Here is a 17,793-nt window from a genome sequence, read left to right on the forward strand (position 1 = left end):
ACTTTGCTGTGGGCTCACTAAGATGAGAGGAAGGTTCAGGAGCTCTCTTGCCACCAGCAGCTCCCGACTGGCCTCTGAACCTCCCATTTCTTTCTCAGCTTCCAGTGGCCCAGGCCTAAGAGCACTTTCCCCATGGTGAGTTCCGGAGACCAGGCTAGCCACCTGACCATGAGCCTGCTCTGATGTCCCTTCTACTTCTGCTTGTATAGGGACTCTGGACCATTGAACCTTGAGCCATTCACTTCTGGCTCCCAAATTACCCCTCTGAATCTGTTTTCCTCAGTTTCCCTGAGGTGGTGCAGGCCATGGCAGATTCACTGCTAAGCCTGCAGCATTTGCTTCCACTTTCAAACTTAAAACAGTGCTTCCTTCCCTTCTCCCTCATTCATTCATTCAGCGTATTTATTGAGTGGCCACTATGTACATGCCTTGCTCTGGGGGTAAATGAGACACTAAGTTCCTGCCCTGCATTTGAGTGGGAAAAAAGACATTAAGCAAATAACTTTACTAATGAATATATAACTAGAGATAATTTTATAAGAATGAAGTAGAATTCTGTGAGAATAATAAGCTGATTAATTTTTTTTTTAATATTTATTTATTAGTTCTCGGCGGACACAACATCTTTGTTGGTATGTGGTGCTGAGGATCGAACCCGGGCCACACGCATGCCAGGCAAGCGTGCTACCACTTGAGCCACATCCCCAGCCCCTAAGCTGATTAATTTTAAGTAGGACTCTCACTAGAGCATATGTATGGAGGATGAAGGGAATCAAGAGGTACGGTTCAGCAATCTTCAAAAAGGTCATTGTACAGTTACCATATGACCCAGAAATTCCCCTTCTAAGCATATATCCAAGAGAAATAAAAACATGTCCACACACAAATTTGTGCATGGATGCTTATGACATCATTATTCATGACTATTCATAATGGCCCAAAAAGTGAAATAACCCAAATACCTATCAGCTGACACAGTGATAAATAAAATGTGATCTATCCATACAATGAATATTAACTAGCTCAGTGGTAGAGCGCTTGCCTCGCAAGTGTGAGGCACTGGGTTCAATCCTAGCATCACATAAAAACAAATAAAGGCATTGAGTCCATATACAACTAAATAAATAAGTAAGTAAGTGAATAAAAAGAAGTGAAGTATCGATACATAAAACATACATGACCCTTGGAAACATTTTGGTGAGTAAAAGATCCATGAACACTGAGTGACTTAAACAACAGAAAAGTCTTCTCACAGTTGCAGAAGCTGAAGTTCAAGGTGTCGGCAGCGGTGGTTTCTCCTGAGGCCTCTCCTGGGCTTGGACATTGCCATCTTCTACCTTCATGTTCACATGGTCTTCTCTTTGTGTCTGGGTCCTAATCTCTTCTTATAAGGACACCAGTTACACTGGATTCAGGCCCACCCTAATGACTCACCTTTCGATTTCCAAGTATAGTCACATTCTGCGATTCTGGAGGTTAGGACTTCAGATGAATTGGGGTGGAGGCACAACTCAACCATAGCCAATGGGATGAGAGTAACTGCCACCAGACACAGGTCATCTTCTGGGGATGATGACAGTGTTCTGAAATTTGTGGCACAACTTTGTTGATACACTAAAAAACCATGGAATTATCCACTCTGAAAACAAACAAGCTTCGCCTGGGGCAGGAAGAAGCCTGGGAACAGGGGAAAGAAAGTGGGAGGTAAGCAGAGGCCCTACCACCTGGCATTCCTCTTTCAACTCCAGAGCATTAGTGCTTCAAATGTCTGTCCCTCCCTAAGACCTCACCTTTCTCCATATTACCTGGCATTAAAGCTCACTTTTAGGGACCCATTCAAGAGAATGGGACTGGAATTGGGATACTTTTCAAACCTCAAAGTGGCCTGTGTGCCAGGTGCTAAATCCTTGTCAACTAGTACATCATTTAGTTCTAATGATCCCATAAGCTGTCTGCTGGCACTCTTCCTTCACAGAGCCAGGTAACTTGCCCAGAGTCACACTGTCCACATGGCTAGCACAGAAAGCAGCAGGATCCCAAGGCTACCAGCTTGGCCACATCATTGCCTTGTCACTGCCCGTGAATTCAGGTTTAGTATCCTGTTTACATTTTGTGGAACTACTGGGGGGGGGGGGGTTGAACCCTGGGGCACTCTTCCACTGAGCTACATTTTTAATTTTGAAACAAGATCTGGCTAAGTTGCCGAGGCTCGCCTTCTGCCTCAGCGTCCCAAGTTGCTGGGATTACAGGCGTGCACCACCTGCCCAGCTATTATCCTTACCTTGTAGTTGACATAACCGAGGCCTGGAGAGATGAATGACTTGGCTAGGGTCCTACTGTGAGTGAGATCAGGCTAGAATGTAGGCCTCTAGCACTGGCTCAATGTTGGGAGTGGTGTGGACATGTGCAGGGTAAGTGACCACAGTGCCCAGTCAATCAGGAACAACACCAGGAGAGGGGCTGGGGGTTACAGTGTGATGGGGAAGCAGGCAGGACACTTGCCCCAGCCTCCCTGATGCCTGTGTGTCCAGCCTTGTCCCTGTTTCCTCCCCACCGGCAGCCCCTCCTGCCCAACCCCTCAGTGGCTTCTCCTTGGCAAGGCTTCAGGGAGGGCCTGCCCTGTCAGAAGGGTCAGGGTCAGTATTAGAGGTGCTGAAGATGCCCAAGGGGGTGCCCAGGTGGCAGGGTGACTATCAATGGGGAAGCCGCCTTCCAGCTTGGGGTGGGTGCAGCAGAGGCCCGCGTGACCTTTCTGCTGACATTCCTCAGAGGCCACGTGGCCCCAACTGGCAGGGACAGCTGCAGACAGGGGCCGAACCAGCTTTGTTACCAGGGTGGCGCCCGCTCTCCATCCAGGCCCTGTTCAGCTCCTGCGCCGACTCTGCTTTCCTTCCCGGGGCTCAGTGGGCAACCGGCACTGTGGGTCCTATGCCATGAGGGCCTAGAGGCACAAAGAGCCACCAGGGTCCCCCCGTGAGCCTCAGGGCTTTGAGAAAATGGGGCAGGACCAGACAAAGCAGCAGATTGAGAAGGGGCTGCAACTGTACCAGTCCAACCAGACTGAAAAGGCGCTGCAGGTGTGGATGAAGGTCCTGGAGAAGAGCTCTGACCTCGTGGGGCGCTTCCGTGTGTTGGGCTGCCTGGTCACAGCCCACTCGGAGATGGGCCGCTACAAAGAGATGCTGAAGGTGGGCATACCCTCCCGGGGAGGTGTAGGCTGGCTGGGGCCAGGGCTGGATGGCTACCAGGGCCCCTCGCAGCCTCCTTAGGCTCCTGTGTGTCTCACACGCAAGTGGCTGGAACCTGAGGCTTGAGATCCACGTCTGAGACCCTGAGACTCAGATGTGGGCCTGTGGCCTTGAACTTCGGTTTTCTAATCCTTGAGTCTGAGGTCCTCAGGGTCCCCCAGACCTTGGCTGCTGGGTTTCAGTCGGCTGTTGGGGTACAGAGTGTGTGCCTGGGGCTGTGTGCTCTGGGTTTGAGGCGAGGGCTGGTGGTCAGTAGAGACTTCAGACCTAGGCGGGGGGTGCAAAGCTGAAGGCCATGAGTGAACTGAAGAGCTGAAGCTACTAGGCTGTTGCTGGGACCCAAGATTGAGTCCGAGGCTGATGGGTGGGAGCCAGGGGTCTGTTGCTTTGGCTGTAAGGCCAGGGCTGGGTGTGGAGTCTGCAGGTCTGAAGGTATGTTATTTGCCTGCCACCCCGGTGGGCAGTTTGCCGTGGTCCAGATCGACACTGCCCGGGAACTGGAGGATGCCGACTTCCTCCTGGAGAGCTACCTGAACCTGGCGCGCAGCAATGAGAAGCTATGCGAGTTTCACAAGACCATCTCCTACTGCAAGACCTGCCTCGGTCTGCCTGGCACCAGGGCAGCCGCCCAGCTGGGGGGCCAGGTCAGCCTGAGCATGGGCAATGCCTTCCTGGGCCTCAGCCTCTTCCAGAAAGCCCTGGAGAGTTTCGAGAAGGCCCTGCGCTACGCCCACAACAACGATGATACCATGCTCGAGTGCCGCGTCTGCTGCAGCCTGGGCAGCTTCTACGCCCAGGTCAAGGTGGGCCTGGGCCCCAGGGGGAGGGTAACGGGGACTCCCTGAAAGCCTCCCATGAGCCACATGCCTGGCTGCACTGCCTTGTCCAGCCCTCCTTTTAGGTAGGGATGAGGTGAAAGGAAGTTGGAAAACACTGAGCCAAGAAGGGCAGAGCCAGGATTCACACCGTGACTGACTTCCTGGGGTAGTGAAAGGTCCTGTGGGAGGACAGCCCATGAGCCTGCACTACCACAGATTTGCTGTGTGATCCTGGGCAAGTCACCACTCTCTGAACCCCAAGACATATGTCCATCAACTAGGGAGACAGAGCTCAACAGCAGGGATGTAAAGATTGGTCCGTCAGGTATTTGTTGAGCATCTACTATATCCCAGACACTGTTGAACTGTTTCTCTGTGGCAGTGGAAATAACAGCAAGGTTCCTCATGAAGCTTGCCTTCTGGCTTGGGGAAAAGGACTGTCAACATAATCGGCAAGTCAACTGGATGGCATGTTAGAAAGTACTTAGGAGAAAATAAAGGGCAAGGAGGTGATAGCAAGGGGGTGGGGGACACAATTTCAAATACAGTGGTCAGAAGGCCTCAGGGAGTGACGTCTGGTGATATGAAGTAGATGAGAGTGTGAGCTATGCAGAAATCTGGAGGAAAGTTCTCCAGGCAAAGCCCTGCCCTGGGCGGGAGGGTAGGGACCACATGGCTAGGGGACCACAGGTGAGGGAAGCTGAGGGTCAGTGACTGCAGCTTCTCAACATAACCCTCCCGGCAACCCGGCTACGTGAGCCATCAGGGATTTGGGTGCCTGGCACATAGTAGAAACTCAGTAAATCTGGGGGTAACTGACTATATCGATGCAGCTGGATGAGGAGTGGGGAGAAGGAAATGAGGGGCATCAAGAACAGCCACCTAGACTGTTTTCAGGAACTAGATGCCAGTCCGTGAAATGAGATAGGACTGGGGAGGGATAGAGGTTTTTAAAAGCAACCCTATGTGAAAGCAATAATATAATGAAGTCTTGTATGCGCCCACTACTTAGGTGAAAAAATTATTTCTATTTTTGCCATGTTGGCTGTACACATTTTAACCTAAAGTGTTGTGACCGAAAATTGTAGTGATGACATTTTTTACGTCAAAGTAGTTCAGATGCAACCTTAAAATTTTAGAAGCCATTTTGTTTCATAGGGACACTTTCTAATGTAATCACAATACTATTATCACACACTCCAGAATTAATAGTAATCTCTGAAGAGCATCTAATGCCCAGTCGATATTTAAATTTCTCTATTTATCCTAAAAATATATCCTCACCCTCCTCAGTTGTTTAAATTGGAACACAAACAAAAGCCACACATCAGAGTGCCTCTCTCAGTAGAAAATTCCTTCCCTTCCTCTTTATTTTCCATGACTTGCTGAAGAAACCGATCAACTAACCGCCTTGGAGAGTGTCTCTCTCGCTCTGTTTTTTTGTTTGTTTGTTTGTTTTGGGTTTTTTTTTTTTTTTTAGTTGTAGTTGAACACAATACCTTTATTTATTTACTTTTATGTGGTGTTGAAGATTGAACCCAGGGCCTCGCACACGCTAGGCGAGCGCTCTACCGATGAGGATGAGCCAGGACCCCAGCCCCTCTTTTGTTTTTGTTTTTGTTTGGGCGGGGAGGAAACTGGGGACTGAATTAGGGGCATTTTACCTCTGAGCTATATCCCCACCCCTTTATTATTTGTTTGTTTGTTTGTTTGTTTTGAGATAGGGTCTTGGTAAGTTGCTGAGGCTGGCCTTGAACAAGTGAGATCCTCCTGCCTCAGCCTCCCAAGTCACTGGGATTACAGGTGTGTGCCACTGAACCTGGCTCTTCTTTGTCTTTATAAATATTGTCCCACTATGGATAAACTGTCCTGGTACTTTTGTTTTAAGGTCTTTCAAAGTATGGTTATATTGGTTCTATCCTGGGTTTCAGCACCAAAAACAGAAAGAAAGAAAGATGGTTATATTAATATGATGTTCAGGCAAGGTGGTTTATACATATAATGCCAGCTATTTGGAAGACTGAGGCAGGAATATCACAAGTTCGAGACCAGCCTGGACAACTTAGTGAGACCCTGTCTCAAAGATAAATAAATAAAAAGAGCTGAGGATGTAGCTCAGTGGTAGAACACCCCTGGATTCAGTCTGTAGTATCTCTCACACACACACACACACAATAAAGAAAGAAAAAGAAAGAAAAAGTAAAAATAAATAAATATTATACAGTCTGAATCATTTATTTCCATTTTCCATTTTTATGTTTTTTTGTACTGGGAATTGAACTCAGGGGTGCTTAACCACTGAGCCACATCCCCAGCCCTTTTTATTTTTCATTTAAGACAGAGTCTCACTGAGTTGCTTAGGGCCTGAGGGCCTTGTTAGGTTGCTGAGGCTGGCCTCGAACTTGCAATCCTCCTGTGTCAGCCTCTGGAGCCACTCGGATTATACCACACCTGGCTTTAGTTTTTAAATGAAGTAAGAAGTTGCACACTGTCGAGGATGACTCAGTAGAAGAACTCAGTGATGCAGACACTGGGGTCGGGGATGTTCTGGCGTTTGGAGCAAGGACAGAATGGAGGCAGAGTGGGACCAGGTGGTAGGGAAGGGGACTCCTGTGATCCTCCCTTTTTCTAATGGCCAGGAGGCAGGTTGCCAGCTGATACAGAGAAGGAGAAAAGGCCTTTGGAGGTTCGAGGAGACGGTGTGAGAAAATTATCTCATTGCCTCACCAAGTCTGTTCCAATGTTCTTTTGAGCCAGTGGTCCTGGAAATCTGTCATTGAGCCCTCAGGGAACAGCTGCTGCTGAGCACCAGCAGGCAGACTCTAGATGGGGGCTCTAGTATCCCTTGTCCTGTGTGGCTGTGAAGCTGAGGAGGCTTTGGGGACTGGGTGCAAAGAAGAGCCAACTGTTTCCTTATCTTTTCATTCATTCATTGAACAAATATTTATTGAGCATCTACTAAGTCCAAGAACAGTGCTAGGCTCTTGGGATGCAGCAACAATCCCAGTGAATCCCTCTACTCCTGGAGCCCACACTTTGCACTGGCCTTCCTCTACCTGCATCCCCCTTCCCCTGGAGCCGGAGTAAATGAATGAATGAACACTGAGACCCTTGGCAGCCAGAGAAGCCAGCCCTGGAGCCCTCTGCTGGGAGCAGTTCCTGCCTGCCACTCAGTGCGACCCCCTCTCATTCTTTGTCCCTGCAGGACTACGAGAAAGCCCTGTTCTTCCCCTGCAAGGCCGCGGAGCTTGTCAACGACTATGGCAAAGGCTGGAGCCTCAAGTACCGGGCCATGAGCCAGTATCACATGGCCGTGGCCTACCGCCTGCTGGGCCACCTGGGCAGTGCCATGGAGTGTTGTGAGGTGGGGCAGCGGGGAAGTGGCCAGGTGGTGGTGTGGACCAGGGTCTGAGGGTTGAGGTGCAAAGACCTCCTGCTTCCAGATCAGCCCGTGGAGGCCCTCGAGGCTTGCCCATGGCTCAGCTCTCTACGGAGCCCCTCAAGGATGTGTTTCTTACCCCCAATCTGTCCAGGCCTCATTCTCAGAGGAGTGTGTTCTCTGAAGTTTCCTCTCTGTTGGGCTCAGATCTCAGCTTTGCCACTTACTAGCTGGGTGTCTTAGGCCACTTCTCTGAGCCTGTTTCCACCTGTCAACTGACAGCTGCCTCGCTGGGTAAAGTGGCCTCCGCGGTTCGATGCAGGAAGCCTCAGCACCATGATAGGTCTATTAGGCTCTGAGGATACTGATGATCCTTGGGTTGTCCCTTCAAGGGGCCTCCGGGTGGAGGGTGCCCCAGTGGTGGGGTCAGATGAACAGACCTGAGCCACCCACTCCCTCAGGAATCCATGAAGATCGCTCTGCAGCATGGGGACCGGCCGCTGCAGGCGCTCTGCCTACTCTGCTTCGCTGACATCCACCGAAGCCGAGGGGACCTGGAGGTGAGGATACTGGGCTGGGGGCCCAGGGGGTCTCAGGCCTGGCCCAGCCTGACGTCCCCTCCCACCTGGCTCTGCAGACAGCCTTCCCCAGGTACGACTCTGCCATGAGCATCATGACTGAAATTGGAAACCGCCTGGGGCAGGTGCAAGTGCTACTGGGTGTGGCCAAGTGCTGGGTGGCCAGGAAGGCGCTGGACAAGGTGAGGTCAGGCCTTTTTATACGCCCCCAGCATTCCCCAGCGCATCCTGCTTGGAGCCACTCAGTCAGCTGACAGGCCGAGGTCTAGTGCCTGACAAGGCACTGTCTGCCCCTGTGTCTAACACCAGCCTCATCCTGTTTCCCTGAGGCCAGTTGTTTTCCAAGCTCTAAGAAGGCCCATGACTTGCCCAGGGACCCACAGTTAATAAAGGGACAGGGCTGGGGTTTGGACCTGGGGTAGCGTAACAGCCTCCATGCTCCCATAGCACCCTGTGAAGCATTTTCTACCTGTTCCATATTTGCACAAAGAGGCAGGAGGTGACTCGCCACACAGTCCTGACACAGCCCTGGCAGCCGTGCATGTCCCTTCCCACTACCTTCACACACAGGAGCCTGGCCCTAGCCCTGCTGGTCTCTGCAGGTCCACCCTCCCCACCCCTTTCTTTGCTGTGGGCCAAGGCCTCTGTCAGACACTCTGCCTGCAGGCCTGACCTCTGCTCACCTTTCAGGCTCTGGACGCCATCGAGAGAGCCCAGGACCTGGCTGAGGAGGTGGGCAACAAGGTCAGACCTGCGTCTGTCTCCTAGTCTATGGTCAGCAGCCAAGTGGTGGGGAGCATGGGTCTGAGGGAAGGCCCCTGAGCCTGCTGGTGCCCTGAGCCCTTGCTGATCCTCTTGAGCTGCCTGTGGAGGTCCCCAGCCTCCTGTCTCCTTCCTACCCAGATGTCACTTCTGGGGGAGGAGCAGGAGTTGCATTACTTGGAGGGTGGCAGATGCCTTAGACCCTTTTTGACATTCATTGAAACTCCTGAGGTGGCCTCCACTCCCTAAGAGCTGGGCACACCCAGGTCCTTGTAGGTATTGGTTCTGGTTCTCTTTTTTCGTATTTTTTTTAGTTGTAGTTGGACACAGTGCCTTTATTTATTTATCCTAATGTGGTACTGGGGGTCAAACCCAGGGCCTCACACATGCTAGGAGAGTGCTTCTACCGCTGAGCCCCAGCCCCAGCCCCAGCCCCAGTTCTCTGTCTTCCTGGGAGGTGGGCACAGGGGCCTCCTTGGAGAGATGAGGAAAGTGAGGCTCAGGCTCAAGGTCTCTCACCTTCTAACTGGCCTATCTTAATACCAGGACCCATGTTCCCTCCATAGCATAATGCAGCCTCTCCAAATTTATAATCATATCCAGGCCTTAAAATATTGGAAACAGGCTCAGCATTTCTCAGGGTCAATCAGCAAATGTGCATTTCTCTGGGATCAGGTGCACAGTCCAACTAAAATGTCACATGTATTTGCTTTGGGCTAGATGATGCCCACTCAGGTTTATCCAGCTACCAGGCTGATCAGAGATCCTTCTTTTTTTTTTTCTTTTCTTTTAAAATCAGAAATGCTGATGAGATGTGTATATTACAAAAAAAAAAAAAAAAAGGAAAGCAAATCATTAGGGAGACAGTACAGTGGATTTGGTCAATAAAGTTGTTCAAAACATGGAGTCCCAGGGAGCTCTAGGCGTGAAGACTGTGACCTCACCCACTCCTTCATTCTGCTCCAAGGGAAACAGGTTCAGAGAGAGCAGGACATTTTTCCTAGGTCCGTCAGCAGAGCAGGGAAACGGCTGGGACTGATCCTCACCAGTATGTGACTTTGGTCTCCGTCCCCACTCTGTTCTCCTGCCCCAGCTGAGCCAGCTCAAGCTGCACTGCCTGAGCGAGGGCATCTGCCGCAGCAAGGGGCTGCAGCGGGAGCTGCGAGCCCACGTTGTGCGCTTCCACGAGTGCGTGGAGGAGACGGAGCTCTACTGCGGCCTGTGCGGGGAGTCCATAGGCGAGAAGAACAGCCGGCTGCAGGCCCTGCCCTGCTCCCACATTTTCCACCTCAGGTGAGGGCGCCTGCACGGTGGCCAGACAAGGGCCCCACTGACTGCGTCACACTAATAATACAGCAGATACTGGCCTGGTGCTTTCTGGGGCTCAGGTGTGTTCTAAGAACACCCCATTTGACTCCCTGAATCCTCCCAGCAGCCCTGCGTGGCAGCCATTGTCATTATCCTTATCCCAAAGTTATTCGAAGGGGTAAGGATAAGTTTTCCAGTTATCCCAAAGGGAAGTGAGAGGCCTCTTAAAGGTCATCGGATCAGAGAAGGAGGCCAGCCCTGCCTCCGCATCATGGCCGATACCAGCTCCATCCCAGTCTTGACGCTGCCCACGCCCTCTGCCTTGAAGGCTCCTGGGGCAGAGCAGAAGCCTGGGGACCAGGACTTTCTTTCCTTCCTTCCTCTGCTGCCAAATGGCCGCAGGGATACCTCCCAGCCCTGCAGCAGGAAGGCGGGGAGGAGACAGGGCCTAGGAACTGGAGTGGAACGACAGGTCGGGGGTGAGTGGACAGAGCCCTTTGCCTCCTCAGATGCCTGCAGAACAATGGGACCCGGAGCTGCCCCAACTGCCGCCGCTCATCCATGAAGCCTGGCTTTGTATGACTTGCAGCAGCAGCAGCCCCCCACAACTCCCGTTGCCCTCCACCATCAGACTGAAGGCCCAGGTTTGCTCCTGGAGCAGCCACAGGCCTCCTCAGCCATAGCCAGGGCCTGGGGCCCGCCCACTGCTGCTCCTTCGGGCCCAGCTGCCCTCCCCTGCCTCTTTGTACTTTGCTCTTTATAGAAAAATAAATGGTTTGTACCTGACCCCACTGATTGGCTTTCCCTGCCCACGGTCTAAGCCGGTGGGGAGAGGGGGAATGAGGCACTCCATGTGAGCTTCCTGGAGCACCTTCCCTCCACTCAGGACTCCACAGTGAGCTTGCAAGGAGATCCCTGCTGGTGGCACGCTGATGTGCAGGGGATGGGGGATAAGTGTGGGCGGTCTGTTAGAACGTTCAAACTCACCTGTTAAAGCCCTAGTCGGCAGGGCTGCGCACACCAAATGCCATACACTGGGTGGCTTACACACAACAGAAATTTATTTCTTACTGTTCTGGGGGCTGGAAGCCCAAGTACAAGGTGCCAGCAGATTGGATGCCTGGGGAGGGCCCGTAGTCTGGTTCCCCATGAGACCTTCTCTCAATGACTTCACACAGTGCCAGGGCAAGATAGCTCTCCAGGGTCCCTGACTAGGGCACTGTCATTTGTGAGGGTTCCATCTTCATGACCTAATCACCTCCCAATGTCCTCATTCCTAAAACAATCACACTGAGGATCAGAGTTTTTTTGTTTTTTTTTTTTAAGTTGTCAATGGACCTTTTTATTTTTTATTTATTGATACTCGGTGCTGAGAATCGAACCCAGTGCCTCCCACATGCTAGGCAAGTGCTCTGCCACTGAGCCACAACCTCAGCCCTGGGGATCAGGTTTTAATATATGAGTCTTGGCTGGAGGGGTGGTGAAGGGTAGGACAGGTGTTTGGACTATGGCAAAACCTAATCCCCAGTCTGAGTGTTAGGGCCTTGAAGGAGATATTAAGGCCAATTGAGGTCATTAGGACAGGAACTAATTCAATGGACGGGTGTCCTTATAAGAAGAGGAAGAGGGCTGGGTGTGTGGCTCAGTGGAAGAGCACTTGCCTAGCATGTGTGAGGCACTGGGTTTGATTCTCAGCACTGCATATAAATAAATAAATAACTAAATAAAGGTCCATCAACAACTTAAAAAAAAATTTTAAAAAGAGGAAGAGACATTAGACATCAGAGAGTTGGGGTTTTTTGTTTGTTTGTTTGTTCTGGTTACAGGGATTGAACCGGGGTGCTTAACCACTGAGCCACATCCCCAGCCCTTTTTCATATTTTATTTAGAGACAGGGTCTTGCAGAGTTACTTAGCACCTCCCTAAATTGCTGAGGCTAGCTTTGAACTCGAAATCCTCCTGCCTCAGCTTCCCAAGCTGTGATTACAGGCGTGCGCCACTGTACCCAGCTAGAGGTCAATATAGTTATAAATGTGAGTGTTCACCAGGCTGGGGCAGTGATGTGCACGCCTAGCACCCTCATCTTGGCTTCTAAATACTGTGTTCCAAAAAGGAAACAAGGCTGTCAAAGGAAAAGGTCTGATTCTATGCCTGGGCCATGAAAAGTACGAGACTGGAATATCTTTTATCAGAAAACCAGGAAATAAGGAATAATGAGGATAACAGGAGACATCTTGGTTGGACTCCTGCAGCTCGTGAGTAATGAGTGATCACGATTGTCTCATCAGTACAGGCTGCCATCACAGAGGGCCACAGAATAGGTGGTTTGACAACCACAGTTTTGGAGACTCAAGTCTAAGATCAAGGTGCTAGAAAATTGTAAAATCTGCCTTTTCACTGTCTCCATACCTGACCTTTCCTCTGTGCTCCTGCAGAGAAAGAGCTGCTCCTTCTCCCTTCCTTGTCCTATAAAGGTATTAATTCCACCCCGAATGCCCCATCTCATGACCTCATCTAACCCTAATCACCTCCCAAGGGTTCCATCTACAGATAACCATCACGCTAAGAGCTGGGGCTTTGACATATGGGTTCTGGAACACAATTATTCAGTCGAGAGCAATGATACTAACAGATTTTGTTGAACTAGAATCCATACTGATATAAATAAATTTGTTATTTATGAGAAATGGGATATCTGCATAATCCCAAAATTCTCACCCACAAAATACATCTTTTAACTTTAAGAGAAAAAAAGAGCTAAGACTTGGTTGGAAGGTTGACAGAGTCCAGCTTCATCAAATGAGAAAGGATAACACCTCCAGGAATGAGTCATGCTCCACCCGCAAGAATGCAGGGCAGAACTCCACGCTGCTGATGGGACAATGCCACCAAGGATGTACAGCCCAGGACAGGGATCAGGAGAACATGCGAAGTGAGAGCAGCCTTAGAAACATCTCAGGGGAACTGTGGTCTTCAGACATGTCAAGGTCACAAAGCCAAGGAAAATCTGAGAAATGGTTCCAAGGGAAAAAAAGACTTGATACTGTTTTTTTTTTTTGTTTGTTTGTTTGTTTTTAATGAATGAATAACTGGCTTTATTTATATTTTTAAATATATTTTTAGTTGTCAATAGACTTCAAATCCCATACCTCAAACATGGTAGCAAGCACTCTACCACTGAGCCACACCTCCAGCCCTTGGTAATTTTTTTTATTTTTTATTTTTTTTGGTACTGGGAATGGAACCCAGAGTCACTTTAACACTATGGTACGTATGAAAGTCCTTTTTAAACATTTTTTATTTTGAGACAGACTCTTGTGATTTGCTTGGCATCTCGATAAATTGCTAAGGCTGGTCTTGAACTTGCAAATCCTCCTGCCTCAGCCTCCTGAGTATCTGGGATTACAGGCAGTGACACTGTGCCAGGTTTATACTGTTTTTGTTTTGTTTTGTTTTGTTTTAAGGTTATAAGGGTCATCCAGTGGATAATTGAAGAGATTTTAATGAGGATCATATCTTGGGGATGGGGATATAGCTCAGTTGGCAGGGTAAAAAAAAGGATTATATCTTAGGTATTACTTCATCAATATTGAATTCCTTGGGTATGACCATGTATTATACAATGCATTGCAGTTATATATGAGAATGTCTTTGTTCTTAGGACACATAGGCTGAAATGCTTAGAGGTAAAATGTCATGAAGTCTGTAACTTATTTTTTGAAGTGATTCCAAAAAAAAAGTTCATGTTTACACACAGTCGCAGCAAAAGCAAATGTAGCAAAATGTTGTCAACTGGCAAATCTAGGTGAAAGGTACAGAGGTTTTCACTGTTTATTCTTTCAATTTTTGTATCTTTAACATTTTTCAAAATGCAGTTTTTTTCAGAAAGATTTTAGAAAGTATTGTCTAGAAACAAATAGGGTGTGTGTGTGTGTGTGTGTAGAGAAAGAGAGAGAGAGAGAGAGAGATTTGTTATAAGGATTGGGCTCACAGCTCAGGTGATTATGGCATCTGGCAGGTCCCGGGGTCTGCAGGGTGAGTGGGTAAGCTGGAGACCCAGCAGAGAGGGCAGTTTAGTTCCATTCTTTTTTTTTTTTTTTTTTTTTTTGAGAGAGAGAGAGAATTTTTAATATTTATTTTTTAGTTCTCGGTGGACACAACATCTTTGTTGGTATGTGGTGCTGAGGATTGAACCCGGGCCGCACGCATGCCAGGCGAGCGCGCTACCGCTTGAGCCACATCCCCAGCCCCAGTTTATTTCCATTCTGAGCATGAAGGCCTGGGAAACAGCCAAGCCAGTAGTGTAGTTCCCCTCTGAAGGCTGTCCAGCTCAAGACCCAAGGAGATTTGATGTGTCACCCAAAGACAGGGGGTAAAAATCCTTTGGCCTAGTTTGTAGGTAGTACAGCAGGAAGATCTCTCTCTTATTCAGTCTTTTTGTTCTATTCAGAACTTCAACTGATTGGATGTGGCCCCCTCTCCCACTACAGTTGACAACCTGCTTTTCTCAGTCTAGTGACTTAAATATTAATCTTTTTTTTTTTTTCATACCAGGGTGCTTAACCACTGATGTGCTTAACCACATCCACAGCCCTTTTTATTTTTTATTTAGAGTCAGCGCCTCAGGGCTGGGGATGTGGCTCAAGCGGTAGCACGCTCGCCTGGCATGCGTGCGGCCCGGGTTCGATCCTCAGCAAGACATACAAACAAAAGATGTTGTGTCCGCCGAGAACTAAAAAAATAAATATTAAAATTCTCTCTTTCTCTCTCTCTGTGTCTCTCTTTAAAAAAAAAATAGAGTCAGGGCCTCACTAAGTTGCTGAGGCTGACTTTGAACTTGTGTTCCTCCTGCCTTACCCTTCTGAGCTGCTGGAATTACAGGTGTGAGCCACCGTGCCTGGTTTTAAATGTTAATCTTGCCTAAAAACAAAATCAGAATGATGTTTGGCCAAAAAACCTGGGTACCCGATAGCCCAGTCAATTTGATATACAAAGTTAACCATCAGAGGAAGGTTAAGGTAGAAACAGGGAGGCCCAGGAAGAGGCCTCTGTGATAATTCAGGTGACATGATGGTACCTCGAACCAGAGTGGATAGGACATGGAGGTGGTAAGAAGTGGACATATTAAAAAAATAAAATAAAAAAAATTAAAAAAAAAAGAAGTGGACATATTTGGGGTAGGAGTTGGGAGGAGATATCTCTTGTCTTGGAAATTTTCACCTAACAAGAGTGGAGAGACTAGAATGGTGAATCTCCATTCAGCCCTAACTCTTCATATTCAGCGTGTGGACAATCTTATTTCCGTTATGGCTACCCCCTTACCCCAAGCTCCACATGCTTCATTACATTATTTTGATTCTGACCTTATTTTGAATTCTGGATATATGTTCAAGGGAGAATGAGAGGAATTCCAGGTGGACTGGATGTGGTATTTGGTGATCCAAGATGACACCAAGGCTTGTGTCTGAGCAATGCAAGGACCCAGTGTAAGGTCCTGAATGTGTCATAGTCTCTTTCTACCTGGGGCTGAGACCTGCTGAGCCTGGCTCAAGGGATCACTCTGGAGAGAGTATGGGCTTTGGAGAAGAAATTGTCCAATCAGTGGTATGCAATTTAATTCTTTTTTTTTTTTTTTTGGTACTGGGGATTAAACCCAGGGGTACTTGATCACTGAGCCACATCCCCAGCTCTATTTTGTATTTTATTTAGAGACAGGGTCTGGATGAGTTGCTTAAGGCCTTGTTAATTTGCTGAGGCTGAGTTTGAATTTTCCGTCCTCTTGCCTTAGCCTCCTGAGCTGCTGGGATTCCAGGATTGTGCCACCATGCCTAATTCATATTTCCCTCGGAAAAAAAAAAAAATTGGGGGAGTGGGTAGGCACTTTCCAAGGCCCCTGGGGACTTGTGTTATACAAATAAGATGTATAAGCCAGGCCAGGTGGCATATGCCTGTAATCCCAGCGGTTTGGGAAGTTTAGGCAGGAGGATCATGAGTTCAAAGCCAGCCTCAACAAAAGTGAGGCACTAAGCAACTGAGTGAGACCCCGTCTTTAAATAAAAGACAAAATACGACTGGGGATGTGGCTCAGTGGTTGAATGCCCCTGAGTTCAATCCTTGGTACCCCCAACCCACCCCTCCCACACACACACACACACACAAAAGATACATAAGAAACATGCACTCAGGGTTTTTTTTTTTCTTTTTTATATCAACCAAATAATCACACAAAGGCCTAGTAATCAAATCAAAAAAAATCTGAATCTGGTAAGTGTCCCAAGAGGAAGGAGTGGGGGAGAAAGAGCATGACTTGACCTGGTCTTTGGGAGTCAAGGAGAGCTTTGTAGCTGACTTAAATAAGGCTCTGGTTTACTGTGGGCCTGTGGCTTTCTGGGAAGAGCTGATGTCAAGCCCAAGAAGCAGGAGGTGTTACTGAGGCCTGGGGGCTGGGGGTTCCCAGCACTGTGGGAGGGCCTGTGTGCAAGTTGCACTATAGCTGCCGTCAGGGGCCTGACCACAGGACTTCAATGTCTGACCTAATAACAAGGGGAAGCCTTCAAGAGGGGCCTTGGGGTGTTTGTTATTTGTTGAGAGAGTCGGGTACCATGGTCAGATTTGGGTTTGGACTGATTATTCTAGGGAGAATAAATTAGAGGAGGTGGCTCTCACCCACACTTGATGCTGAGACAGAGCCTCCATGTACTTATCTAGAAGTGAGAGTCATGGAATCTGTCCCTAAGGACAGGATTTTTGAAAGGATGGAATAACATACCGCTACCTCAGAGGCTTTGTCAGCCTAAATGAACGGCTATAAACGTTGATACCTAGAGAAATAAATTTCTGCCTTCAGCTGAATTCCAAGACACCTTTTCACCAGTTTTATTGAGTGTGATGGTTTGATTTACAATATAAACTATGTGGCTTATGTGATTTTCATTTTAAGGGGGCTCCAGGGATCTCAAAGAAATAAGGAGAGATCCGCGTAGGAGACACAGGTACAACAAATCAGTGTTATATGATCCACAGACCTGCCCTGCTCACTGAGTTAATTAACCACGGATGAAGCAAAGGACGGATTAAAGCCCCGAGTTAGGTTTTTAACTGTACAGGCTAATTGTTAACTGAACTCTTCCCACGTGCACAATTCCATGCATTAACATTGGTAGTAGCAGCAACTTCTCTTTAAAACTGGTTAGTGAACCTGGCGTGGTGGTGGCTTGAGAGGCTGAGGCTGGAGGATCGCCGAGTTCAAAGCCAGCCTCGGCAATTTAGCGAGTCTCTAAAACTCAGCAAGACCCTGTATTTAAATAAAATACCAAAAAAGGGCTGGGGATGTTCCTCGGTGGTTAAATGCCGTGAGTTCATTCCCTGGTACCAAAAAAAGGAAAAAACAAAACTGGTTAACCTTTCTTTCCAGTAAACCTGGGTTTAAATAAATAGCTGTAGATATGGTCATGCCCTTTGCACACGGCTGGATATGTTGTTTACGGTTTGGAGAGCAGTGCCAGGGTACAAAACCTCCCCACCCCTAATCAGGGGAGATTCTGAGGAAGGAGACGCGGCTTCCATACAAATGCCCTTTCAGTTACCGACCAAATTAGAACCACATTTCCCACGGTCCCCAGCGGCACCCGCCTTTCCCCCGCCCCTTCCGGCTTTATACCAGGCCCCGCCCCCTTCGCTCGACGGCCAATAGCAACTCC

General features: G+C 48.7%; 1 protein-coding gene across 1 annotated transcript; it reads left to right on the forward strand.

Moving 5' to 3' along the window:
- Positions 1–2,793: 2,793 nt before the first annotated feature.
- Positions 2,794–10,760, forward strand: Rapsn (receptor associated protein of the synapse). Its single transcript, XM_026399190.2, has 8 exons — positions 2,794–3,188; positions 3,713–4,051; positions 7,272–7,430; positions 7,907–8,005; positions 8,083–8,205; positions 8,714–8,767; positions 9,879–10,078; positions 10,603–10,760. The coding sequence occupies exons 1-8, from the start codon at positions 2,997–2,999 to the stop codon at positions 10,673–10,675; spliced, it is 1,239 nt and encodes a 412-aa protein (XP_026254975.2). The 5' UTR covers positions 2,794–2,996; the 3' UTR covers positions 10,676–10,760.
- Positions 10,761–17,793: the final 7,033 nt, after the last annotated feature.

The sequence above is a fragment of the Urocitellus parryii genome, chromosome 4 (genome assembly GCF_045843805.1).
Source record: "Urocitellus parryii isolate mUroPar1 chromosome 4, mUroPar1.hap1, whole genome shotgun sequence".
NCBI lineage: Eukaryota > Metazoa > Chordata > Mammalia > Rodentia > Sciuridae > Urocitellus > Urocitellus parryii.

Bases quoted from the DNA above. Each gene is read 5' to 3' on its own strand.
- Rapsn (XM_026399190.2), top strand. From the start codon at position 2,997: ATGGGGCAGGACCAGACAAAGCAGCAGATTGAGAAGGGGCTGCAACTG. The intron at 4,052-7,271 runs GTGGGCCTGGGC...TTGTCCCTGCAG, and splicing joins GCTTCTACGCCCAGGTCAAG to GACTACGAGAAAGCCCTGTT. The intron at 8,006-8,082 runs GTGAGGATACTG...CTGGCTCTGCAG, and splicing joins GAAGCCGAGGGGACCTGGAG to ACAGCCTTCCCCAGGTACGA.